Source organism: Panthera leo, chromosome E1 (genome assembly GCF_018350215.1).
Source record: "Panthera leo isolate Ple1 chromosome E1, P.leo_Ple1_pat1.1, whole genome shotgun sequence".
NCBI classification, from domain to species: Eukaryota; Metazoa; Chordata; class Mammalia; order Carnivora; family Felidae; genus Panthera; species Panthera leo.
In genome coordinates, this window is record NC_056692.1 from 9,031,338 (window position 1) to 9,058,079 (window position 26,742).

The following is a 26,742-nucleotide window of genomic DNA, read 5'->3' on the forward strand; positions in this document are numbered from 1 at the left end:
CTCTGCCCCTCTCCCCGGCTCACACACACACTCTCTCTCTAAAATAAAATGACATAAATTTTAAAAATAAATAAAATCTTTAAAATAAGATAAAATGAGCCTCTTGTAGGCATCATATAAGTATTATTTTTTAATCCAGTTTAATGACCTCTGCCTTTGGCAATGCGGGGGAAGGAGTAGAGTGGGGGGGGGGGAGGAAGAAAGCTAGTGGATTTCATTAATGGGTTAAGTATAATAAGCATAAAATATGTGTAAGGACTTGCCTTCATCTTCCAGAAACTCTGATGCCTGCCAGGAACCCAGTGGTTCCAAACGTGTGGTCTGGACTCCTGGGGCCCAGGGAGACCCTTTCAGGGAGTGTGTGAGGTCAAAATTATTTTCATGTTATTACTAGGATATTATTCACATTTTTCACTCTGTTGACATTGGCACTGGTGATGCAGAAGCAATAGTGGGTAAAACTATGGAGGGCTTAGCATAAATAAAGGCAATATTACCGAGTTGCACTAGCAGTCACAGGGCTCTCACGCACACAGAGATCTAAAAATAAATAAATAGGGGCGCCTGGGTGGCTCAGTCGGTTAAGCACCCAACTTTGGCTCAGGTCATGATCTCGTGGTTCATGAGTTCGAGCCCCACATCGGGCTCTGTGATACCAGCTCAGAGCCGGGAAACTGCTTCTAATTCTGTGTCTCCCTCTCGCTCTCTGCCCCTCCCCCACTCACACTCTGTCTCTCTCTTTCTCTCTCTCTCTAATATGAGTAAACATTAAAAACCGTTTTAAGGGGCGCCTGGGTGGCTTGGTCGGTTAAGCGTCCGACTTCGGCTCAGGTCACGATCTCGCGGTCCATGAGTTTGAGCCCCGCGTCGGGCTCTGTGCTGACAGCTCGGAGCCTGGAGCCTGTTTCAGATTCTGTGTCTCGCTCTCTCTGACCCTCCCCCATTCATGCTCTGTCTCTCTCTGTCTCAAAAATAAATAAACGTTAAAAAAAATTTTTTTTTTTTTTTTAAATATTTTAAAGAGAGAAAACATAGTCTTTTGTATTTACCTACTTTTTTATCGTTTCTGGCGCTCTTCATTTTTTCCTGCAGTTCTGAGTTTCCACTTCATTATCATATCTCTCAAGCCTGAAGGACATTTATTATTTTTCATTGTGCAATTCATTTAGCAACAAATTCTCTCAGCTTTTATCTGAAAATTCCTTTATTTATTTATTTATTTATTTTTATTTTTTCCTCACTTCCACAAACATTTTGTTTTTTAAGTAGGTTCTATACCCGGCATGGGGCCCGAACTCACGACCCTGAGATCAAGAACCACGTGCTCCATCGACTGAACCTGCCAAGCACCCCTCAAAGAATATTTTTTGATAGATACAGAATTTGAGGGTGGCCATTGCTTTTCCGAACTTTAAAAATATTTTACTGTTTTCCTCTGGCCTCCATAATCTCTGATGAGAAGGGAATGGGTCCTTCTTTTCCTAGTCCCTGAATATATATTTTCCTCTGGCTACTACAAAGGTCTTTTTATCTTCAGTTTTCAGAGGTTTATGATGTGCTGAAGTTAGATAGACAGGGAGGGAGGGAGAGAGAGAGAGAGATCTGTCTTACTGGCTTTACTGAGCTTCTTAGGTCCATAAGTTGGTGTTTTTCAGCAAATTTGGGGAGTTTTCAGTCATTGTTTCTTCAAATGCTTTTTTTCTGCCCACATTTCACTCACTTCTCCCTCCTCCTGGGCCTTGAAGTACATGCATATTAGATTGTTTGACATTGTCCCCCATGTCTCTGAGGCTCTGCTCAAATTTTCTTTAATCCCTTTTCTGTGGTTTCTCAAACTGATCTGTCTTTAAGTTTACTGGCTCCTTTATCATCTCTAATCTGCTGCTAAGCCTTTCCACTACATTTTTTGTTGCCATTATTTTTCTTTTCAATTCTAGAATAGAATTCTAGAATATCGAGAATATCAATAGATATCTAGAATATCGAGAATATCAATTCTAGAATATCTAGGGGCACCTGGGTGGCTCAGTCAGTGAAGTGTCTGACTCTTGATTTCAGCTCAGGTCATGATCCCAGGGTCATGGGATTGAGCCCCGCATCAGGCTCCACATGGAGCATGGAGCCTGCTGAAGATTCTCCCTCTCTGCCTCTGTCCCCCTCTCCTGCTCATGCTCTCTCTCTAAAATAAAATTTTAAAACATCTCAGATAAAGCATTAATAAGCAAAATGTATAAAGAGCAACATCAAACTGATAAAAAAGAAAACTTGTATAAAAATGAGAAAGGGAGGGGCACTTGAGTGGCTCAGTTGGCTAAGCATCTGACTCTTGATTTGGGTTCAGGTCATGATCTTGCGGTTCGTGGGTTCAAGCCCCGCGTCAGGCTCGGCACTGACGGCACAGAGCCTGCTTGGGGTTTTCTCTCTCCCTTTCTCTCTCTCTCTGCCCCTCCTCCACTCACTCTCACTCTCTCACAAAAATAAACAAATTTTTTTAAAAATGAGAAAAGGATGGGGCGCCTGGGTGGATCAGCTGGTGAAGCATCCCACTTCGGCTCAGGTCATTATCTCATAGTTCATGAGTTTGAGCCCCACTTCGGGCTCTGTGCTGACAGCTCAGAGCCTGCTTTGGATCCTCTGTCTCTCTCTCTCTCTCTCTCCCCCTCCCCTTTTTGCTCACTCTCTCTCTCTCTCTCTCAAAAATAAACATTTAAAAACAAACAAACAGGGGCGCCTGGGTGGCGCAGTCGGTTAAGCATCCGTCTTCAGCTCAGGTCACGATCTCGCGGTCTGTGAGTTCGAGCCCCGCGTCAGGCTCTGGGCTGATGGCTCGGAGCCTGGAGCCTGTTTCCGATTCTGTGTCTCCCTCTCTCTCTGCCCCTCCCCCATTCATGCTCTGTCTCTCTCTGTCCCAAAAATAAAAATAAATAAAAATAAATAAATAAAAAAATAAAAACAAACAAACAAAAACAAACACCATGTATCTTGAAAAACAATGAGAAAAGGAAATGAATGGGCAATTCTTGGGCTGATGAATGTGAAAATAAACATATAAGATGATGAATGCCTAAGAATGCAGTATAATATAAAATACACATTAAAATAATAAAATATTGATAGTATAATGTAGGAAAGAGCACGGGGAAATAGGTACACTGTGAAAGTACAGATTAGTATTGCCAAGTCACCAAGATTCTAAATGTATGTATTCTAAATCCCAGCTCTCATCTTTCCAGGCATCTATCCTACAGAAATAACAGCAGGACCGCAAAACTGCGTGGATCGGCAAAAAAATCGGAAAGAACCCAAATGCTTATCAGTAAGAGTATATATAAATACAGTGCATGCATATATCAGAACACTAAGCATCCATTTAAAAAAAGGAAGTAGACTTCAATTGCTTACGTCCACAGGATAATGCTGAGAATTAAAAGTGAATTGCAAAACAAAAGAAACAGTAAAACACTAGCTACATGTGTGTGTGCATACACATATACATAAGAATCCGGTCAGTCAGGTACACATCAAACTTAATTCTAAAGGATAGGAATTGGGGCGCCTGGGTCGCTCAGGCGGTTAAGCACCCGACTCTTGATTTCAGCTCAGGTCGTGATCTCACGGTTGACGAGTTCAAGCCCTGATTCAGGCTCTACGCTGACAGTGTGGAGCCTGCTTGGGACTCCCTCTCTCCCTCTCACCTGCCTGTGCTCTTTCTCGCTCTCTCAAATAAATAAACATTTAAAAATAAATAAATAAAGAGTGGGAATTGAAGGGGGAACAGAAGAACGCTTACTTTTTATTTTATATACTTCTGTATTGTTTGAGTCTGTTGCAAAAAATATTTCCCTTTTGGGTTTCTTTTTAAATTTTTTTTAAATGTTATTTTGTTTTTGAGAGAAAGAGAAACAGAGTGAGCAGGGAAGGGGCAGAGAGAGAGGGAGACACAGAATCCAAAGCAGGCTCCAGGCTCCGAGTTGTCAGCACTGAGCCCGACTCGGGGCTCGAACTCATAAACTGCGGGATCATGACCTGAGCCAAAGTCAGACGCTTAACCGACTGAGCCACCCACGCACCCCCCAAAACATTACAGTTTTGTAACTTAAAAACAATTTGTGTGGGGGCGCCTGGGTGGCCCAGTCGGTTAGGTGTCTGACTCTTGGTTTCAGCTCAGGTCATGATCTCGTGGTTTGTGGGTTTGAGCCCCACATGGGGCTCTGCGCTGACAGTGTGGAGCCTGCTTGGGATTCTCTTTCTCTCCTCTCTCTCTCTCTCTCTCTCTCTCTCTCTCTCTCCCTGCCCCTCCCCCAGCTCGTGCTCGCACGTGCATTTTCTCTCTCTCAAAACAAATAAATGCACTGAAAAATAAATACATAAATAAATAAATAATAAAACGATTTGTGTGTGTAAGATTAGATGGACTATTCCAATCTGCTACTACTGGTGAGGTCCTTTAACGTCTCAGCAGCGGGCATGACTGCCACCTGGTGGTCACCTACAGCCATGGTAAATTGCCTAGCTGAGGGTTTTCAACCTCCGTGCAATTGTCATTTGGAGCCAGATAAATGGAGGTGGGGGGCGGGGGGGGGGGGGGGGGTCTGTCCCGTGCATTGTAGGATGTTCAGTAGCATCCCTTGCCTCTGTGTTCTAGATGCCAGTGACACCCTGTCTCCAAGTTGTGACAACTGAAAAGGTCTCCAGACTAGTAATTGTCCCCCCCCACCCAGGAGATAGGGCAAAAAAACCACCCTGGTTGAGAACTCCTGATCTAGAATGGAAGTCTCGTGAATATACAAAATGTGCTCATTCATTCACTCACAAAATCACAGTAGACAAAATGTCTTTCTGAGATACTTTGGTTTTTTTTTTTAAGTTTATTGATTTACTTTTGAGAGAGAATGAGAGAGCGGGGTAGGGGCAGAGAAAGAGGGAGGCAGAGAATCCCAAGCAAGCTCTGAGCTGTCAGCGCGGAGCCCGACGCGGGGCTTGAGCTCACGAACCGTGAGATCACGACCTGAACTGGAACCAACAGTCAGCCGCTCAATCACCTGACCCACCCGGGTGCCCCTCTGAGATACTTCCTAGCGTCAGTTGGGATCAGTGATCTCTTACCCATGGTTGCTCTCACACAGAATTCTTTGCACAGCTTTGTGATATTCTGAGGTTTCAGTTCAGTAGAAGGAAAAGCGATTCTCACCCAGCGAATCCCCAAATGCCTCAGGCAAAGCCTGGCGCACACGTCCCGCACTCCACTCACAGACCTATGGCAGGAAATCACAGCAGCCCCAGCCCAGTGCTCCAGTCAGTAAGTGCCACCAAACAGTCAGTAAGCAGGTCCCCTCCTGTCCCTCACTCAGCCCACTGATTTCCCCCCTCTGGAATCATCTCTCTGTCCACTGTACCCATGGCATTACTCCCTTATGGTCTATATGTCACCCAGAAGTATTTGGGGGAAAAAACGTCTGTAGATGGGCTGCCTGGGTGGCTCAGTCGGTTGAGCATCTGACTTCGCTCAGGTCACGATCTCACGGTCCATGAGTTCCAGCCCCGCGTCGGGCTTTGGGCTGACAGCTCAGAGCCTGGAGCCTGCTTCAAATTCTGTGTCTCCCTGTCTCTCTCTCTGCCCCTCTGCCCCACTTACTCTCTGTCTCTCTCCCTCTCTCTCAAAAACAAACATTATAATTTTTTTTAATTCAGCTCTGCTATTGACTAACACCCCCCCCCAAAAAAACACACACACAGAAACAAAAAAATAAAGCAAACATGGCCTGAGCATATTATTTAATCTCTCCAGACCTCTATCTCCTTGTTTATAAAACACAAGATCTATACTAGATATCTGAAGTTCGCTTTCAGTTCTAAAATCTATGCTTAGAGAGGACTGGAAATGAGCCACTATAGGCTTTGCTATTCCTACTGAAATATAAGTATTTTCTCCAGTAAGGATTTTCCTGTATACAATTAGGCTGGTGTTACTGGAGTCTTTTGTATACTTACTTAAGTTCCAGGATTTGGTGTCCTATAAAATCCACAATGCTAAGCATAGGATTCCAGGCCATAGCTTCACAATACATTGATTGTATTTCTAGAGTTTGTTGTTTGTGCCAGTGTGCGTTATCACATATCAATAATCTATGGGTAGACATTGTCCCAAATATTCCCACTTTCATTATATTTATAGGTTCTGTTTTATTAACATCACACGTGCATTGTCTGATGCAGATTAAGGTGAACCGAACACAGAAGGCTTTGCTGTATTTTTAGGATTTTCCTGGGGTGAATCTGCAGATGTAGAGTAAAAGCCTAGCGACGACGACACGACGGGTCCCCGCAAATTCACGGCCTTTTTAAAGTTTCTTTTCGGTGTGAATTCTCCCACGAAGAGTGAATGAAGCTAAGACCAGAGGCTTTGGCACCTTTGCTGAGTTCACATTCTTCTCTCTGGTGTGAATGATGGAGTGAGGGGTAACAGGTGTGTCACAGCCAAGGGTCCTCCACTTTTAAGATATTCGCAGGGTTTCTTTGCCGTGTGGATTATCTTATATCAATTAGGTTTCAGTGATTACGGGGGGCTCTTCCATACTTACTACACTATATGGCTTCTCTCTAGCAAAAGTTTTTTTTAAGTTTTTTTTTTATGGGGGAGGGGGGCGGCGCTGGGGACCAGAGAGGGAGGGAGGGAGGGAGGGAGAGAGAGAGAATTCCAAGCAGGCTCTGCCCTGTTAGCGCAGAGCCGACGGGGGGACTTGAGCTCACAAACCGTGAGCTCACTAACGGTGAGACCATGACCTGAGCCAAGATCAAGAGTCTGACACTCAATCCACTGAGCCACCCCGGCACCCCTAGCATGAGTTTTGGTGTAGAGTAAGATATCTGTCTATATCTATATCTAGACCTACATATATAAAATGGCTGAGAGCTATGCACACACATATATCATGGCTCGTACGTTATGCGCTATATAAAGAATATATAATGACCGAGCATTACCTTATATTTGGGAGCTAAGCAGCAGTACTGGATTTTAAACCTAACGTTAAAATTACAGTGCTAAAAACAAAAACAAAAACACATTACATTCCTAGCATTTGTGCAATTTGGGGCTTTCATGAGGACAACTGTTAATTGCCTGAAACCTCTCTTGAACAAACGACTTCTCTGCATCTTTCCTGAAGTGTTCCTATACATTTCTAACCAGTTCTTATTATCTTCACAGTCTTCTTCTTTTTTTTCATTTAATGTACTTCTATTGAAAATGCCAGTAGAGGGGCGCCTGGGTGGCGCAGTCGGTTAAGCGTCCGACTTCAGCCAGGTCACGATCTCGCGGTCCGTGAGTTCGAGCCCCGCGTCAGGCTCTGGGCTGATGGCTCAGAGCCTGGAGCCTGTTTCCGATTCTGTGTCTCCCTCTCTCTCTCTGCCCCTCCCCCGTTCATGCTCTGTCTCTCTCTGTCCCAAAAATAAATAAAAAAAAAAAAAAAAAAAACGTTGAAAATGCCAGTAGAGTTAACATACAGTGTTATGTTAGTTTCAGGTGTTCACAGTCTTTTTCAAACATGGAGCCCAAAGAGACATTTCCCAGAATCTTTCCACTACTATTTTCTCCTCTATGGGACTCCAGGGGGGCACGATTCATAGAGATTATGGTGCAACTGCCACTTGGATCCTTTAACAGTGGTCCTGCTAACAGGATCAGCTGGAGTTAGAAAATAGAAGCTCTTTGAGAGTACGGGTTATGGAGACACTCGGGAAAATTTCAAAGTATTTGAAACGCCTACGAAATGCTGCCCTCTTTTTCCTCGTGGTAAGTAGATTGAACTGACAGAATGTGACTAATAACTATTTTTTTTAACATTTATTTTTGAGAGACAGAAAGAGATGGAGTGTGAGCAGGGGAGGGGCAGAGCGAGAGGGAGACACAGGATTTGAAGCAGGATCCAGGCTCTGAGCTGTCAGCACAGAGCCCGATGCGGGGCTTGAGCTCACGAACCATGAGATCATGACCGGAGCCAAAGTTGGATGCTCAACCGACTGAGCCACCCAGGCACCCCATCTCTTTTTCTGATAAAATAGAAAAACCCCCCAGTGGTGTGTTAGAGCCATCGGCACCACTCCCAAGAGCCAATCACGCCCATTTCTTCCCAACTCAGCGCTATTGGTAACTTGAAATCAGGCATGAGGGGACTATTTGCACCGCAGAAAATGGCAAATACTACAAATCGGTCTCTCCCCACTATCCCTCCTGAGAGCTACTCATTGAAAATTTACCAGCACACCAGTGGGTATACAGAGTTCCACATGTGCCTCTCAGTGAGAGAGGCCACATCTTTGCAATGAAGAACATGTAAAATCAAGATCCCCCAGCTTATATGTGGAGTCTAAAAAACAAAACAAATGGGTGCCCGGGTGGCTCAGTCGGGTAAGTGCCTGATTCTTGATTTCAGCTCAGGTCATGATCCCACTGGTTCATGTGAGCCCTGCCTTGGGCTGTGTGCTGATAGCACGGAGCCTAGTTCTCTCTCTCCCTCTCTCTGTGTCCCTTCCCCACTCGCTCTCTCTCTCTCTCTCTCTCTCAAAATAAATAAATACACTTAAAAAAATACAAATCAATAGGGGTGCCTCCATGAGTTCGAGCCCCACGTCGGGCTCTGTGCTGACAGCTCGGAGCCTGGAGCTTGCTTCGGATTCTGTGTCTCCCTCTCTCTCTGCCCCTCCCCTACTCATGCTCTGTCTCTCTCTCTCTCAAAAATAAATAAAAATATATGTTATTTAAAAACACAAATGTTTTTAAGTGAGGGAGGGGCAGAGAGAGAGGGAGACACAGAATCCGAAGCAGGTTCCAGGCTCCAAGCTGTCAGCACAGAGCCTGACGTGGGGGCTCGAACCCACGAACCGTGAGAGCATGACCTGAGCCGAAGTCAGACGCTCAACTGACAGAGCCACCCAAAGTTTTTTAAAGTTTCCCTAGCTTCAAATCCTCTAAAATGGAAGCACGCTTGGTTTATTATGTTCCTAAAAAAATAATCAGGAAGTTTGTCCCCCAGGGTCTAAATAAGGTGAAAGAACATGGTCACTGAAATTATCCTAACTTGCCATTTCTGCCCTCTGTGAACAAGAAGAGATGAAAACACTCTTCCCCTTGGCCTAGATCCTACCCTCATGGTTGCCTGGCCTATCCACTGAGATACCCTTGTCACAACCAGTCCTTCCATTTTCTTCCCCCATGGCTAAGGGTGCAACACCAGCTGTGGGGGAAGGTAAACAGGTGACTTCTGGGTGGGCAACTTGACAACAGGTGTTCAAAATATGGGTACAATTTGACCAACAAATTCCATTTCTGGGGCGTTACCTTAAAGATACAATCAGTTAGGGGCACCTGGGTAGCTCGGTCAGTTAAGCATCCAACTCTTGATTTCAGCTCAGGTCATGATCTCACGGTTCAGGGGATCGAGCCCCGTGACATGCTCTGTGCTGACAGAGTGGAGCCTACTTGGGATTCTCTCTCTCCTTCTCCCTGCCCCTCCCCCACTCGTGTCACACAGGCTCTTTCTTTCTCTCTCTCAAAATAAACATGTAAAATGAAAAGATGCAATCCGTTATATCGCAAAGATGTACAGAAGTACCGGGCGGTTAACACTCCCAAAGCAAACCTCAACCAATGAGGAATGGAAGTTGGTGAATATATATCCAGCTTCCTGGACCCTCGTTGGGACAAGTCTGAGATGCGTTCTACACAATCTCTCAGGGGGTCCCCAGAGGCACTGAGCCTCAATGGTCATCTGCTCATTAACTGCCCTTTATAGACTTTTCTACCTGTTTCACTTCCCCAGTCCCTCACCATGCTTGTTAGGATCACCTCCAAATTAACTATTTACCTCCAAACACTTGTCCAAGTCAGCTTTGGGGGAAGTCCATGCTAATACTGTGTGTGTGTGCACGTGTGTGTGTGTGTTTAAACCCAAACCACTAAGTTATTCATGGGTCCTCATACTGACTTATCTTTCTCCTCACCACACACACACCCAGGAAAAAAATAAGAAGGAAAAAAAATGGGGGGGCCCCTGGGTGGCTCAGTTAGTTAAATGTCTGACTCTTGATCTCGGCTCAGGTCATGATCTCAGGGTTCGTGAGTTCGAGCCCCACGTCAGGCTACGCACTGTCCACCGTGTAGAACCTGCCTGGGATTCTCTCTCCTTCTCTCTCTCTATCCTTCTCCACTCACACTCTTTCTCTCTCAAAAATAAATAAACTTTAAGAAAAAAAAAAGGAAGGAAGGAAAAAATGAGGGTTATTTTTTAAAGCATTACTCGATACAAACTAGTCTGTAAATATTTTGTAAAGTTACAGACCAGACCCTACCCATCCCTGAGTGAGGCCCGCCGTGGGCTTAAGGCCAAGCTGGCATTCTTGGCAGACAGATCTTTAGGTTATTGTGCAAACCCAGCATGATTGTGGGGTGCAGGGGCTATTTGTCTTGGGGGCTGATTGCCTTCAAGAGACAAAACATTGGTAGCCTCGATGCTCATCATCTTAGGTTGATTTCTGTGGCCTAGAAAGGGTCTTTTTGGCTAGGGCCAGCCCACAGTGATCCCTGCAGTCTCTGAAGGCCTGCAGCCCACACAATGGCTAAAATATGGCATGTTATGCCAACTACTCACTTTGAAGTGGGCCAGGCTCCTAACAGGGCCTGGCGATCCAACCTGGCTAATCACTGGGAGGAGGGAAACTGAGGCAGGAGGCAGATACCTGGGTTTGCAGAGGGATAGGTTCAGCCCAGTCCCCAAACACCCCTACCCCAAGCTATCAAGGTGTGCAGCAGGAAGGAGCTACGCTGCCAGGGGGTGGGACACAACCCAGGCTCCCTCTGGGGTGTTGTTCCCTTCCCCTGTGTTGTAAGGATCCCTCCTGCCTGGGAGCTTGTTCTTCAAAGGGTGCTGGACCCAAAGTGGCCACGGTCAAGTGCTCCCACCCCAACGGCCTGTTACAGGGTCTTCCCTTGGAGGAAGGGGAACCATGCCCCACCTCCTTTCCCATCCCTCCGTCTCTGCAATGGGGGGACATTTACCCGGGAAGCAACTGTGTGGCTTCCTAGCCAATCAGCAGGTGTAGTGTTTCCTCTCCGCCCCCTTCCTACCCTCCTAGTCCCCGTTTGGTCTCCATGACAACTCCCAAATGTCCCTCATTACCTGCCCCCTCCCCCCCCTGCGGTCAACTCAATGTCAAAGAGCAGCTACGCCAAAACAGGAAAGGCAGGAGAAAGGTGATTAATTTCTGTCTTTATCACCTAAACAGGTAGGGCTGTCTAAGGGGAAAAGGGTTTCACGCCTCCACCTGGTTCGTGAACGAGAGATTACAGTGAGAAAGGTTGGGTTCGTCCAGAAACAGGAACAAGACGCCAGTGAACTAAGTGCGTGTGAGCATTCCCAAGAAAGAAAACCTGAGGACACATTTTAAAAGTGAAAAATAATCACCGGCAACTCTTTTTCGGGGTCCACAAGGAAAGCAGGCTAAAGGGATACAAAAAAGAAATCTCCTCCCCAAATAGCAGAGAAGTTGGACAACCTTTATAGCCAATGTAGAAAGCAAAGAGCCTTTCGTGAGAGGGAAGGGAACTAAAGCATTAAAAGACACTGCCTGCAACTTGGATCAGCTTTGGAGGAAAGGACTCCCCTAACTCATCTGTGATTTTCAAGCCTTTTCCTCCTCTGTTGGAGACCTTTCCCCTCCTCATGAGCAGGGGATAATGACATAAATCCACACAACACTGGATTAGGAATAATTTCGAAGCGTCACAGGAAGCACAGGCCATACTCTTAAAGTGACGAGAAATAAAAGGAAAACAAATCTCAAGGATTTCTGCGTTCTTTTCCTCATTTCTTGGAACTCATCTCTGGCCTCTTGAATTTACGCCGCAGAGATGCCTCTGAATCCCTTCTCATGTGTGGTTATTGCTAGGTCAATCACCAAGTACAAAGGAGGGCTAGGGGGCACGATTCAGAAGGCTCTCTTCAGAAAGAACAATCAGTACTCTTTTTTTTTTTTTTTTTTTTTTGAAATGCAGGGCTTGAACTCACAATCCTGAGATCAAGACCTGAGCTGAGATCAAGAGCCCAATGCTTAACCAACTAAGCCACCCAGCCCCCTGCCTCTACTCTTAAGAGGCCCCTGACCTTGTCACAGTCATGAGTTGTAAGGACCACGTAGGAGCTGTCAAAAACGTTGGCCTCTCTAAAAAGGGCTAGTTAAGTAAATTTGGGCTGTTCTATCCAAGGAAAACCACTCTCTGATTTTCCAGTATGCTATTTAATACCTTATTACACTTACAGCTGTTGCCTAAGTAGGCATCATAACCTGGAGTATATTAGAGAGGGCACCTTGGTCCAGAACACTCTCTTTTGGAGCCTGGGTAGGAACAAATCCCAGACAAGACTGTCTCATCCAATAAGGCTCCCTTCGGATGGTATCTTTTTTTTTTTTTTTTTAATGTTTATTTATTTCTGAGACAGAGAGAGAGACAGAGCATGAGTGGGGGAGGGCAGAGAGAGAGGGAGACGCAGAATCGGAAGCAGGCTCCAGGCTCTGAGCCATCAGCACAGAGCCCGACGCGGGGCTCGAACTCACGAACTGTGAGATCACGACCTGAGCCCAAGTCGGACGCTCAACCGACTGAGCCACCCAGGAGCCCCTGGATGGTATTCAATGTGAAGCGCACTCTCACTCCGAGCTTAGCCTCTAAGCCAATATAGAAGCTCTCTACTCTTGGCAGCTTGTCTTCCCTAAGGCTACCGGGTTGGGTAACATGGAGAAAAGCAAGTTCTGAGATCTGTGGTCCCACCCAGTCACTTATGCATCCGTCATCCTTACCTAGCAAGTAGTTCCATTCAGTTACCACATGCCCTGGTGACTGGCATGCCCAGCAGCCTTCCTCAACTGATCTCAGGGCCGCACATACATCCCACACGTGCAAAGAGGCAGCGTCGCCAAAGGGTTAAGAGTCTTGAGCCAGACTAGCTGAGTTTAAGTCTCAGCTCCACGCCGCTTCTGAGTAGGCCGGTGACTTTCCTTTTCTGAGCCGTGGTTGTCTCCTCTAGAAAACAGGGATAAGAGTACCTATCTAAGAGCACTGTTGGGAGAAATGAATGAGCTGGTGCGTAGAGGTGCCTGAACAGTGCCCGGAGTATAAAAAATCTTCACAAGTATTAGCTATTACTGCCAGGGAAATCTTCTGAAAGGGGTTTGGGGAGACCTAAATACAAACAAAAAACAAATGGCAGTTTGGTCATTGACTTCTACCTTACCTTATGCTTGTAAAAGGAAAAGAATGGATCTTTTTTTTAACTTTTTTTTTTCTTTTTGAGAGAGACAGAACGTGAGTGGGGGAGGGATAGAGAGAGAGGGAGACACAGAATCTGAAGCAGGCTCCAGGCTCCGAGCGGTCAGCACAGAGCCCGACATGGGGCTCGAACTCTCAAACCATGAGATCATGACCTGAGCCAAAATCAAGAGTTGGACGCTTAACTGAGTGAGCCACCCAGGCACCCCAGTATATGAATTTTTAAAACCATGTGGGGGCACCTGGGTGGCTCAGTTGGTTGAGCACCCTACTCTTGATTTTGGCTCAGGTCATGATTCCAGGGCTGTGGGATCAAGCCCTGTGTCGGGCTCTGTGCTGAGCATGAAGCCTGCTTAAGATTCTGTCCCTCTGCCCTGTTCTTGTGCGCTCATGCTCTAAACTTAAAAATTTAAAAAAAAAAAAAAAGTGTGCAGGTACTTTGCTTAAAGTCAACAACAAAAGACCTAACATGATAGTTACTTTCCTCACAGGGAGAACTGTGTTAAAGCCAGAGAGAAAGCCCAATAGGAAGATCGAACTAAAAATAGATTTTATAGGCATATATGAGGGATATAATGAGTGGCACAGGTTTTCAGAAGAGCAGATTATTTTCAACTGTGGTGGTCAGGAACAAGGTGACACTTTAAGTTGGGTCTTAAAGAAGACTAACTTGCAAATTAAAGAGTGATAATGTAACAACTGCCTCTTTTTTTATTTTTTTAATGTTTATTTTTGAGAGAGAGAGACGGAGTGTGAACATGGGAGGGGCAGAGAGAGAGGAGACACAGAATCTGAAGCAGGCTCCAGGCTCTGAGTTGTCGGCACAGAGCCCAACATGCGGCTTGAACTCACAAACCGTGAGATCGTGACCTGAGCCGAAGCCGGACACTTAACCGACTGAGCCATCCAAGCGCCCCACAACTGCCTCTTGATTAAAAAAACAACAACCCTAAAAAATAGTAATGCCTCCTCAGAAAAGGCAGAAAGTCCTGCTTTAATCAACAAAGATCTGGTCCCGCAATCCTCAAATCAAACCTGGAGTCAACATACAATGAGCTCATCACAATAGTGAAATCTATCCAAGCTTCTTGGAGGAGTTTGAGATATAACATGTATATTCATTTTCCCTTTATTCAACACAAGTAAGTCAACCATGAGTAGTTTTAACCACATAAGTTTGTTTTAACAATATAAACTTGTTCTAAACATAGATAATCTTATCTATGATGAGGCCTCTGGAGGTAGGGCAAATGTTTCTCCACAATCCAAACCACTGGCTCCAAAGAAAAGCTTTTGAAAGGACCTTGCTACCTAAGGGGTTATTGAACATTATTTTAAGGGCTCGGTTTCTAATAACAGACACTGTTATGGAGGACTCTTTTCCCTCACCTGGAATTTCTGGAAGTACTAAAAAATTCATGTATTTCAATGATTATTTCCAGATGTCACCATTCCATCAGAGTATTTTGTCTTACAGTTTTCGGAACAAAAAAATCCTTTTTTTTTTTTCTCTATCTTCAGTTGTGCTTTTCAGCTCTGAAACTCAAGCCCTGTTGAACTTGAAGCTGTAGCTAACACTATATAAGCACTTTAAGTAGAAGGATAGGAAAGTCAGTGAGAAGGGAGAGTTCAAAGGAGCCCTTTTAGTGAGGACAGTATTGCTAGGGGTAGGAATAATTGTATAGTAAGGCAAAGATTCATAGAAAGGTCGCTGAATATACGATCCACCATGAGTCGACTGAACTTGGACACGGCAGTATTCCAGTCAGTACAAGGAAGAGCAATGGGCTCAATTCTGAACTAGAACTCCTTTGCGTGTTGGAACAGCCTATCCCTGGGGCCGGGGAAAAAAAAAAATCACTTCCTGGTGACATTAGTCATTTTCAGGTACAGATGAAAATACACACATACACGCACACACAGAAAGTCTGATGGTTGGAGTCTCTTGGGCTACTCCAGGTTTCAGATCAGTGTTTCTTCCTGTGGATTTGTGGTATTCCGGCAGCTAATCCTTTGCAGGAGGAAACGGGAGCATTTTCAGCATTTGGAAAAAAAAAAAAAGGATCACAATTATAATAACCCACGAGAGTCTGATTCTTTGGTATTTAACAAAGTGAAGAGTCTGGATGACACGTTCAGAGTGATTCTCCACTATGAAGTCTTTGATGCCTAATGAGGGCTGAACTACACCTAAAAGCTCTCCCACATTCATTACACTCACAGGGCTTCTCTCCAGTGTGAATCCTCTGATGCTGAGTAAGATGGGCACTTCTGCTGAAGGCTTTCCCACACTCAGGACAACCAAACGGTTTCTCTCCAGTGTGAATCTTCTGATGCTGAGTAAGAGACGAACTCTGGCTGAACGCTTTCCCACAATCTTTACAGGTGTAAGGTTTCTCTCCTGTGTGGATTTTTGTATGTTTTATGAGAGTTGAGCTCTGACTGAAAGCTTTACCACATTCTCTACACGTGTAGGGTTTTTCTCCAGTATGAGTTCTCTGATGGCGAATAAGGGCCGATCGATCACTAAAGGCTTTCCCACAGACATTACAGGGGTAAGGTTTCTCTCCAGTGTGAGTTCTCTGATGTTGATAGAGGTGTGAGCTCTGACTGAAGACCTTGCCACATTCACTGCATTCGTAGGGTTTCTCTCCAGTGTGAATAAACTGATGGACGATAAGGGATGAGTTGTGGCTAAAGGCTTTCCCACATTTACTGCATTCATAGGGCTTCTCTCCAGTATGAATAAACTGATGTTCAATACGGGATGAATTGTGACTGAAGGCCTTACCACATTCGTTACATTCAAAAGGTTTCTCTCCAGTATGAATTCGCTGATGTTGAATAAAGTGCGTTGTCTTAATAAAAGCCTTCCCACATTCATTACATTCATGGGGCTTCTCTCCAGTATGGATTCTCTGGTGTTGAATAAGAGAGGCACTATGATTAAAGGCTCTCCCACATTCATTGCATTCATATGGTTTCTCTCCAGTATGAATTCTCTGATGTACTGTAAGGGCTGAATAATTACCAAAAGCTTTTCTACATTCACTACATTCATAAGGTTTCTCTCTGTATTGGGTTCTCTGATGCTGAATAAAAGGTGCATTCTGAATTAAGGCTCTTTCATGCGCATCATATTCCTTCCCACCATGAACACTCTGACGATGTTTGGTAAGGTACGAGTCCCAGATATAGCCTTTCCTATCTTCATAAGACTTCTCTCCAATATTGGTTTTCTCATGTTCAGTGTGGTGTATGCCATGGCCAAAGGTCTTCCCATACTGATTACATTCCAAATTTTTTTCTCCACTATGAGCTACACAATGTTGCACATATACTGAGCGATCACTGAGTAGTTTACTACATTCATTACACTGAAGAGCTTTCTCATTTGTGCTATCTTTCTGATGTCTTGCTAATTTTGAATTCTGTTTAAAGATCTTTCCCTGAGCATCACATATATATGGTCTCTCTTCTTTAGGATGTCTTGATTGTGTGACAAAGTCTGACTTTTGACTAACACGTCTGCCAGATTCAATACATTTGGGGTTACTCTCAGCTACAGAAGTTAGTTTCTTGAAGATAACCGTTGCTTCTTTCCGGAGTCTATCTTGAGCATCCTCTTTGAACTCTGTATATCCCCAGGCTTCTTTCAAACTTGCATCAACCTCTGTGTTTTTCTCCATACTTATCCCCTGGTATGATTCTTCTTCAGAAAATACATTCTTTGGGCTTAATTTTCTGGTCTCCAAATCTGCAGGGGAAAAGTAAAAATGTTCCCTGTACTAGAAGAAGGAAATGGCTACAGCAGGAATGAGATAATAATTGCATAAATACTATTGGTCACGAATATAAGTCTAGTAGTCAAAAACTAATTTACGGTGGGCACTTGGGTGGCTCAGTCGGTTAAGCGTCCGACTTCAGCTCAGGCCGTGATCTCAAGGTTGGTGAATTCAAGCCAAGCCCCGTGTCGGGCTCTGTGCTGACAGTTCTGAGCCTGGAGCCTGATCCAGATTCTATGTCTCCCTCTCTCTCTGCCCTGCCCCCACTCACGCTGTCTCTCTCTCTCTCTCTCTCAAAACTAAACATTTTTTTTAATTTATAAAATTATGAATTTTATTTATAAATAAATAGATAAATAAAATAATTTATTGAATACCTATTATGGGCTAGGACTCAGTGATGAACAAAGACATAGTACAAATCTCTTTTGAGATTTGTAGTCTATTGGGGAAGATAGGTGTTAATCAAATAATTTCAAGAATGATGACGCTGTAAAATAATGTGTTACGGAGATTTCAACTGTGAGGTGATCAGTGTAGGAATGATAGCTGCCCCTAGCCTCTGAACTGCTAGAACCTTCCCTTGCTTTTGCTACTATCACCACCAACAGTCCCCAGGCCCCTCATCTGGAGTTCACTACAGCTAGGGTCATTCTTCAGTGCTACATCTTCTGTGCCCACTGGTCTAGTTCCACAGTAACCCTCTTTGATGACGTCTGAGCTTGCTATCAGATTCAGTAAGATCATTTCCCATATTGTCCTTTGCTACCATGAATGTTACCATTTGCCAGAGATCTCCTTTAGCTTTCACTTTTTTCCTTCTCTCTGGGCCTCCAAAATACACACACACACACACACAATCAAAGACAAAGAGGGTCAAAGCTCAGGAGAACGCAGAAATTTTAGGAGGATCAGGGATTAGGCTTACTACTGGTACTAGTTCAGCCTCCTCATAAACTACACATGACATACATTTTAATTGTAAAATTGGGGCTTCGTAGTTGGGGATCTTGTAAGTACTTTACCAAGGGTCAAACAGAGCATACATGTTTTGCAAGCTGGACCATTTTCAAAGTAATCTTGTATGTGGCTTATATAATGTACGAAAATGAAACTTAAAAGAAAGCAATGGAAGTGAAGCAGGGGACAAGAACAGTAGCAGGGGGGCTAATCCACTATCGGATTAGCCGAAAAGAAGGAATGACCTATTAAGTCCAATGGACACTCTTCAGGTCTTCTTCTCTTGATCTCATAACGCTATGAGCACCTCCTCTCCTTGAAATGTTCTTTTCTGTTGGCTTCAGTGACAAAATCTGACCTGGTTTCCTCCTACTCTGGCCACCCTGTCTTAGTATCCTTTTTGGATTTTTTCATTTACATTGGATTTTCATTTACATTTGGATTTCCTTCATTTACATTGATAAAATTTGTATGACATATCTTTACTGCCATCGCCCATTATTAAAAATTATTACCATTTTATTATTTTGATACCATTTTCCTCCTGTGTTTATTTTTGAAAAATTACACAAGTGATATAGATATATACATAGACAGACAGATAGCAGATACTTAAATGTGTATGTTCATTGGGCTTCTAGGTTCTCTTTCAATTTTTCATGCTCTATTTCTCTATTTTCATATTTCATCCACTCCCGCGACTTCAATTACCATCTATTATTCTCAGATGATTCTCAAATCTGTACAACCAGTTATGATCTCTTTCCTTCACCAAAATCCATTTGACATCTCTTTCTTATATTTATCTACTTTCCAGACACCCCTATTTAGGCCAGAGTTTCTCAACTGCAGCACTACCGGCATTTTGGCAAGACGAGTCTTTGTGTGAGAGGTTGTCTTGTGCATTATAGGATATTTAGAAGCATCTTTGGCCTCTACTCACTAGATGCCCATAGCACCCTCCCAGTCTTCAGACATGTCACCTGGGGGCAAAACTGCCAGTCTTTCAGAACTACTGGTGTAGACCTACCATTGACTCTTCAAACAGCTCAGAATAAACAGAACTTATCTTCCACGCCCATCCCCAAACTTGCCATTTCTCATGCGTTTTCCATCTCAGGGAAAAGAACTTCCATCCACCTACATCACCAAGCCAGAAACCTGGAAATCATCTTTGTCTGTTTCTCCCTCACCTCCCACATATACTCAGCAAATTCTATCAATTTTACAACCTTAAAATTGGATGTAAGATCACATTCCTTAAACTTACATTCAAACTCCTTCATACCCTTCATACTTTTTAGGGAGGACAAAAACCAGGTGCAATGAAAACAAAGTAAATGAAGGAGAGACTCCAGCAACTAGACAGGAAAAGGGAATGACCTCATACAATGCCTGGAGTGAGGCACAACAGTGATCTCTGCATCGAGTGTCAGGGCTATAACTTTAAGGAGGAAGTACACCATTCTTTGAGTCTGGGAAGAAGTAGAGTTAGGCTAACAAGACTCTGATCATGTCCAAATGAAGATGAGACTTGAGGAGGCCTCAACATTTTCTATAGGCCAGAGAATTTGGGGAAGAACCCCTAACTCATATTTCAAATGATGCTGTCTGCCTTGTTTCCACTTACATGTGCAGCTGCTTCTTAGTACCTCTCCCTCCTGCATCCGTGGATTTACTGCTTGTTCCAACTGGGAGATGATATCAGGTTTAGAAAATGGAAACCCTACTCAAGGAAAAGAAACGGAATGTGATGATCGGTTTCAAAGACCGAGGACCACCCCATTTCCAACCCTACTCTTGTATTTTTAAGAGCAGAAAACAAAATAACTAATTGCCAAAAGCAATTAAATATTTTCAACCAACGTGGGGTGAGAAACAGTTTAAGGATCTGCTCTGGAAACTGGAGGGAAAAGTTAACCAAAGCCTCCTTTGTGATCTTCCCCTAACAGGAGCAAGGGACTCTTTAGAAAGCAAGGGCATCCCAAAAGGCCTACCTGAGGTGAGGACCCAACCTTACCCAAGGAGACCAGGTTCCTGTAGTTCTCCAGCATTACATCCCTGTACAAGACTCTCTGCACAGGGTCTAGTTCTCTCCATTCTTCCTCAGTGAAGTTCACAGCCACATCCTTGAATGACACAAAGTCTTGAAACACCGGCAAGTGGTTCTGAAGGGATGGATGAATAAGGCAGAATTAGGGGAGGCTGAGGGAAATAGAGAGGAAATGGATCCAACCATGTTCACAGTGTCAAAAGCATACTGACTTGTAGGTTACGGAGTCTTAAAATGTATATACCCTTTTAACATGCCAATCGTATAACTAGAAATCAATTATAGGGGCGCCTGGGTGGCTCAGTCGGTTGGGCGTCCGACTTCGGCTCAGGGCATGATCTCACAGCTTGTGGGTTCGAGCCCCACATCGGGCTCTGTGCTGACAGCTCGGAGCCTGCCTCAGATTCTGTGTCTTCCTCTCTCTCTGCCCCTAACCCACTCGCATTCTGTCTCTGTCTCTCTCAAAAATAAATAAACATGAAAAAAAAAACTATTATAATAAAATGGTCAGAGACATGACAAAAGGGTTATAAACAGATTCTTATCTATTTATAACTTACAATAGCACAATAGTTCTAAATAACGTAAATGTCTGAGGAGAGTGGCAGAAACTGCTAGCTACACTTCCCCTCCTCACCTTTCTAGGTAGACAAACGTTCCCAATCTCCTTTGCAGTTAGATGGGGCCATGTGACTGAGTTCAAGACAAGAGAACGCACCACACGCAGGCCTGACTCATACATTCCTCCATGCTGTTCTCCCCTTCTGGCTGGCTAGTATGGATGAACCCAAAAGTGAATTTGGGAGCCATGTGGTAGAGATATCAGAGCTTCGGGCAGCTCATGGCCCTGAATGGCCACACTATCAACCCACTGACCCAGTCATGGTTGATGAAAGAAACCGATGAAAGAAACAAGAACAAGAAAGAAACTTCTATCTTACCGCAGCCCTTATACATTTGGGGTCTATCGGTGACACCAGTTACAAGTTAGCCAATCCTAATTAATTCAGAAACTAGCACCTTGAAGCGGAAGGTGTCATAACAAAAACCTCAAATATACCGGGGCGTTGGCTGACATTAAGGCAGCGAGTTTGAAAGAAATGGGTATTTAAGGCTGGAATGATGTAGACTCTTGATACACACTGGCAAAGTAATTAAGAGCCATGAAAGCAACACCAAAAGTTCACTGAGCCTGTAGCTCTGGGGGAAGAAGTAGGAAAGAGCCAGAATGCTAGTTTGTGCAGGAGGCTTCTGGATGTAATGGGCAAAGAAAACAAAGACTTGCGCTCTGGAAGGAATTTACTGACTTTCAAGCTAAAATAAAATGGAGTCCCAAAATTGGGGGCTTCACATGGTTGGAAAAGCAAACTGTTTCTACACCTCATACAAGAGGAAGTAAATCTCAGAAAGGCTTTGAGCGACAAAGGCCCATTAAAACTTCTCAGCTAAACAAAGTAACTTAACCCAAAAAAAAAGATTGAGTTAAGGATAGGGTGTTCCCATTCAAACCTATTGTTCAGCAAGCCTTAAGGTTATCTTCATTAAGAAAGAGACACAGTAGGGGCATTTGGGTGGCTCAGCTGGTTAAGGGTCAGACTTCGGCTCAGGTCATGAGGTCATGAGGTCATGATCTCCCGGCCCATGACTTCAAGCCCCGTGTCGGGCTCTGTGCTGACAGCTCAGAGTCTGGAGCCTGCTTTGGATTCTGTGTCTCCCTCTCTCTCTCTATTTCTTTCTCTTTCTTTCTCTCTCTTTCTCTCTCTCTCTCTCTCTCTCTCTCTCTCCCCCTCCCCTGCTCATCCTCTGTCTCCCAAAAATAAATAAAAACATTAAAAAAAAATTTTTTTTTTAAAGAGACACAGTAAGTAAGAAACAGAAGTATACCAAGCTTGAGAATTAAATCTAGGAAAGAACTTTGGGTGTGATTATCAGTACATGGCAAACAGATCAGAAGCTTCTTAAGTTCTTTAAGTTTTTATATCCATGATTTCAATGACTTCCTTTCTTCCTGTCTCAGAGGAAGCAGTACGTCTCCTCAGTTCTAAGCTGCCTATGTCACTGACTTCCCAAATATTTCTTCTCAAAAATCTACTCATCCTTCAGGGCCTATTTCAAATCTCACTGCTTCTATTAGCCGGGGGCTCCCTAAAAGGGCTTAAAAGTGCCGACTGAATGAATAAAGCCTTCCCCAATCTCTCTTAGCCAGACACGCTTGCTCACTCTCCTCTGAAATCATACATTTTCCCTAAAGCACTTGGAGGAGGCTCTCCATAAGTTTACTGATCTGTGCCACACAGATTTGTGTTCATGTCTTTTTACCCCACAGAGAACATTCTAAGCAGGTGGATACCATAGATATTTCATGGGTCTTTGCTGATCTAAGCCAAATGCCTCAAGGGGACAAAAGGAGGCCTGACTCTCACCCAACCATGCTCCCAGACCTCTCCCTCCCCATGCCCTCTATTGCCAACTGATGGGAGTTGGCGGTCCATCCCACCCTCTTGATTCTATCTTTTAAAACTACTGATGCGGACAGGGCTGACGAGCTTCATGTGAAGAGAGAGAAACTTATTTGCTTCAGGAATTAAAACGAAGTTTCAGGGAGGACAGGAAAACCCCCGACTCACCTGAGACGTTGCTGCCCCAACAGCAGCCATATTCTCCTCAAGAGACCTCTTTTAGAAAAGGGCAGAGTCCCAAGATGGCAGAACTGGAAGGAAAGTATGAAAAAGTAATACAGTTTATTTTTTTAACTTTATTCATTTATTTGGGGGGGGGGGGGTGGAGAGAATCCCAAGCAGGCTCCGCACTGACAGTGAAGAGCCGGACAAGGGACTCGAACCCACGGACCAGGAGATCATGACCTGGGCCGAAACTAAGAGTCAGACGCTTAATGGACTGAGCCACCCAGGTGCCCCAGGATCCCATTTATTAATATGTATCTCAGACCTGTTATTTTGGAAATAGCCTCTTCTGACAAAAAGTACCTCTGACCTTGGCCTGTCACATGGTTTGAAGGATTCCCGCAGACATCCACATTATGAGGCTTCCCAGATAACCTTAGAGAGTGGACTGAATGTAAACTTAGGGAACGGTATGATCATTAACTGGGTTCAGGACATACCTGAGCCTGTTCCCGGAGAATGAGGATCCCCGTGACACACACCAAAAAAAGCACATACTGTTAGGCTTGGCAGGAAGCTAGCTTACAGATCTCCTGCCTCCTTTATTCATGAACAGAGAAACTTTCCAACTTCACAGAACAAGAAAAAGGGGCCGCAGAGGAAAAGGGCAACGGTACCCAAGCTGGCGGTCAAGGGCACCGGAAGCATCAGCTGCCAGATCGTGAGTGTTCCAGGCCCCCACCAAGTCTACAGCCATCCTAGGTTCGTTCCATCGCACAGGTGACCCACTAAATCGTCGTCTGTCATCTCAGCCTCCCCTGCATCCCAAGCACCCAACATAGTATACCAGACGGCAACAGGCCCAAAGTGTTGGGAATGAATTAATGATCCCCTAACTTCTTTGTCGGACCCCATGCCCATCAAGCACCTTCCTGTTCGCGACTGCCTTCCCCATTTTGATTTTTTGCCTACTGGGAGAAAACCAATAATGTTAACTTTGAGCACTTCTTTGAGCTTGTCTCTGGATGGGACGGTTGCACACCATTTATTTTACTCCATATATAATTCGGTTGTCCTAATACTCTACAGTTTATTATTCAGCTCTCACCCTCCACCACCACCAGAAAGGAATATGTAAAGCCCCTTGTGGATTTGTTTGGGGAAGAAATAGGAATTTCAAGCCCTTATCAAAAACAGTTTAGAGTTTCATGATTTAAAAAAAAAAAAAAAAAAAAGCATGCCCGCCCCTAAATGTTTTCTCACTAGAACACTGCCTCTGGAGGCCGCCTGCCAGCTTTAAATCCTGGGCTCTGCACAGCTACAGGCAGGTTTCTTCTGTGCTTCAGTTTCCTCATGTGAAAAATGGGAATAATAATAGTATCCGCCGTGAAGCATTGTGCATTAACGTATATAAAGGGTTCAAATCAGTAAGCATTCAGTAAAGGTCATTTGTCAGTTAATTCTTATTACTATTTTCTGCATATCACCACTAACCAAAATTTTATGGGATTTTCTTTCTAGCCTTTGTTTTATGAAAACAGAAGGCATAATCAATGTATTTGGTCATACCCCAAACCCCGACTTCCCCACGAGATGCCTGTCCCCTCCCTGTGCTGAACGCTGAAAGATAGGGTAGAGACAGGAACCGGTAAGTTTCAGGGCCTTGAGGGGCACCTGGGTGGCTCCAGGGGGTTAGGCGTCCGACTTCGGCTCAGGTCGTGATCCCACAGTTCGTGAATTCAAGCCCCACGTCGGGTTCTGTGCTGACAGCTCGGAGCCTGGGGTCTGCTCTGGATTCTGTGTCTCCCTCTCTCTGCCCCTCCCTCGCTTGCACTCTTCTCTCTCTCTATTTCTCAGAAATAAATAAACATTTAAAAAAAAAAAAGTTTCAGGGCCTTGAGAAACCAGAGGGGTTGCAGGCAGGATGTCTGAGAAAACCAGACCACAGATAGACCGCAGAATCCCCTTCTAACCTGGGCCATCCCTTTGTATCTCCCTCCTTAAGAGAGAATACTTCAGAGAGTCTGAAAGGAGTCCTACCAGAGCGGGCAATGGGCCCTGTAGACACAAGCCCCTGAGCTCCCCCAAGTGCTAGAATGCCAAATCAACTCATCAGCCTCTCCCTGCCCATTTCCTTCTCTCCATCCAAGGAGTCTGGCACGCCCCCTTGTCCTCCTTCGGAGAGGCATCTGGTATAACAGAAAGAGGACGGAGGGTGAGAGGTCTTACCCTTTGGAGCTTCAGGTAAAAAGGGAATGATGTTAGTAAAATTACTACTACTCACGGCACTCACCACGTACCGGACGCTTTCCATAAATCACTTGTTACAAATGGGGAAGTTGATGACACGTGTCAGACCTGCCCACACACATTTTACAAGGCTGCTGTAAAGACAAACCAAAATGAGGTTATGTGCGCACCCTGAAGGGGCCCAGCTAACAGCAGAAGCCTGTCTCCCTTGCAGATCTTACCTCTGTTCTGGGGTTTGCGGATCTGCTGCTCCTGAACCACAGCCTCCACACCACCATCTCCGTAGAGCGACCTCACCCAAATCCTCCATGCGTCCTCCTGGGGATTTACCAACATTCTCCCAGAAACTCCGGCAAGAGATTCTGGACTGAATTCTTCTTTTTCATGCTCTGAGACCCCCCCCCCCCCTCGTCACAGTAATCAGGGAGTCTGAAGCAGTCTATTTTGAGCGAAGACTAAAGCCAAGAAGTTCAGCCGTCACTCAGGCTTCAGGAAGCCCTATTCACAGGGGAGTCTCAATGTAACTTTTACCCCAGGGCCCTGCAGAGACAGACACCCAGGAACATAGATCATCACAGACGAGTGAAGATACCGTTACCAACGTGCCTTTAGGACACACAAGTGCAGGCCATGATGGCAAGCGGCCCACCGGGAGTGAAGGCACCCGGGTTCTCATTTCTACTATGGACCAGCTGGCTCGGTGACCCAGAGCAAGTAACTTTTCCACCCTGGGTTTCTGTTTCTTTTTATGTACAAGTGGGAAGGGGGATACCGACTATTAATAATGGCTACTACTGATCCAGCCCTTACTTAGTGCCTGGCGCTGTCTCAACTGTCCCATATCAAATTTCCATCTAACCTTCACAATCACCACTTAAAAGGTAGGAACAGTAAACTTCGCTTGACGGATACGACACGGGGGATGCGACGTTCGGTATGCTTACGGTTCCATCACTATGCAATAACCGCTTTCTCGAGCTGTAGACACACAGATCCCTTACGTCCACAGCGTCTCACGTCAACACTGAGTCTACGCAATGGTTCCACCACGCCGTGGGTTGCAAAGGCACAAGGGCAGGCGCGCGTTGGTCTCTGACCTGGCAGCACGGAGAGCCTTGGGCCCTACCTGCCTCGCCTTCCAGCCAAGCGCTTCAGGCTATGCGGGCGCGCAGCCCGTTTCCCAACAAAGGACCTGAGGTATCCCAGACGTTAAGCACACGTACACACCACCGTCACGTACACACAAAAGCCAGAGCAGAGGGGCAGGGTCGAGGTGGCCGAGCCCAGACAGACGGCACCCCGACTCCAGAAGAAGGGATTATGGTCAGGTCAGCAGGCCCTGGGAGAACCCCAGTGGGACGCGGTGAGACCCCCCCCCCCCCCACGCCTGACAACCCACTGCTGGACACACACACCCCCGTCCAGCGTCTGCTCCTCCCCGGTCCAGACACCGAGCAGGTCACTTTAAGGGAGCACCGCTAGGACAGAGCTGCCGCGAGTAAAGCCCGTCCAGACAAAAGAGCCGGAAGCGGAAGTGTGCGCGGAGGCTTCTGGGAAATGTAGTCCCTCCCTGCCCCGTGCTGGGACGCCCTGCCTCGGCCGTGGCCTCCCCGGCTCCCGCGTGTTCTGCGCTCAGAGACGAGCCGTCGCACGGCCCTAAGAAGGGAGGTTAACGTTGGCGGCCCCGGGAAAAGTGGACAGGAACCATTGCGGGCGTCTACTAAGCCATCTATGACTGTCGAGAGT

At 45.3% G+C, this 26,742-nt stretch overlaps 1 protein-coding gene across 4 annotated transcripts; it reads right to left on the bottom strand.

Moving 5' to 3' along the window:
- Positions 1-26,354, bottom strand: LOC122207383 (zinc finger protein 883-like). 4 transcript variants are annotated; one of them, XR_006196804.1, is made up of 9 exons: positions 25,218-26,354; positions 25,040-25,130; positions 22,750-22,832; positions 20,090-20,237; positions 19,700-19,795; positions 14,714-17,081; positions 12,856-13,078; positions 1,054-1,128; positions 230-540 (listed from the first exon to the last, which is right to left on the bottom strand). XR_006196804.1 is itself a non-coding variant. In XM_042917517.1 (6 exons), the coding sequence occupies exons 3-6, from the start codon at positions 22,777-22,779 to the stop codon at positions 15,460-15,462; spliced, it is 1,896 nt and encodes a 631-aa protein (XP_042773451.1). In that variant the 5' UTR covers positions 22,780-22,832; positions 25,040-25,130; positions 25,218-26,354; the 3' UTR covers positions 14,237-15,459. The 4 variants fall into 4 exon arrangements, 1 of the variants encoding a protein (XP_042773451.1); XR_006196806.1 differs by lacking the exon at positions 230-540 and adding an exon at positions 941-961 and having other exon boundaries at positions 15,546-17,081; XR_006196805.1 differs by lacking the exons at positions 230-540; positions 1,054-1,128 and adding an exon at positions 1-38.
- Between the last annotated feature and the right edge of the window lie 388 nt (positions 26,355-26,742).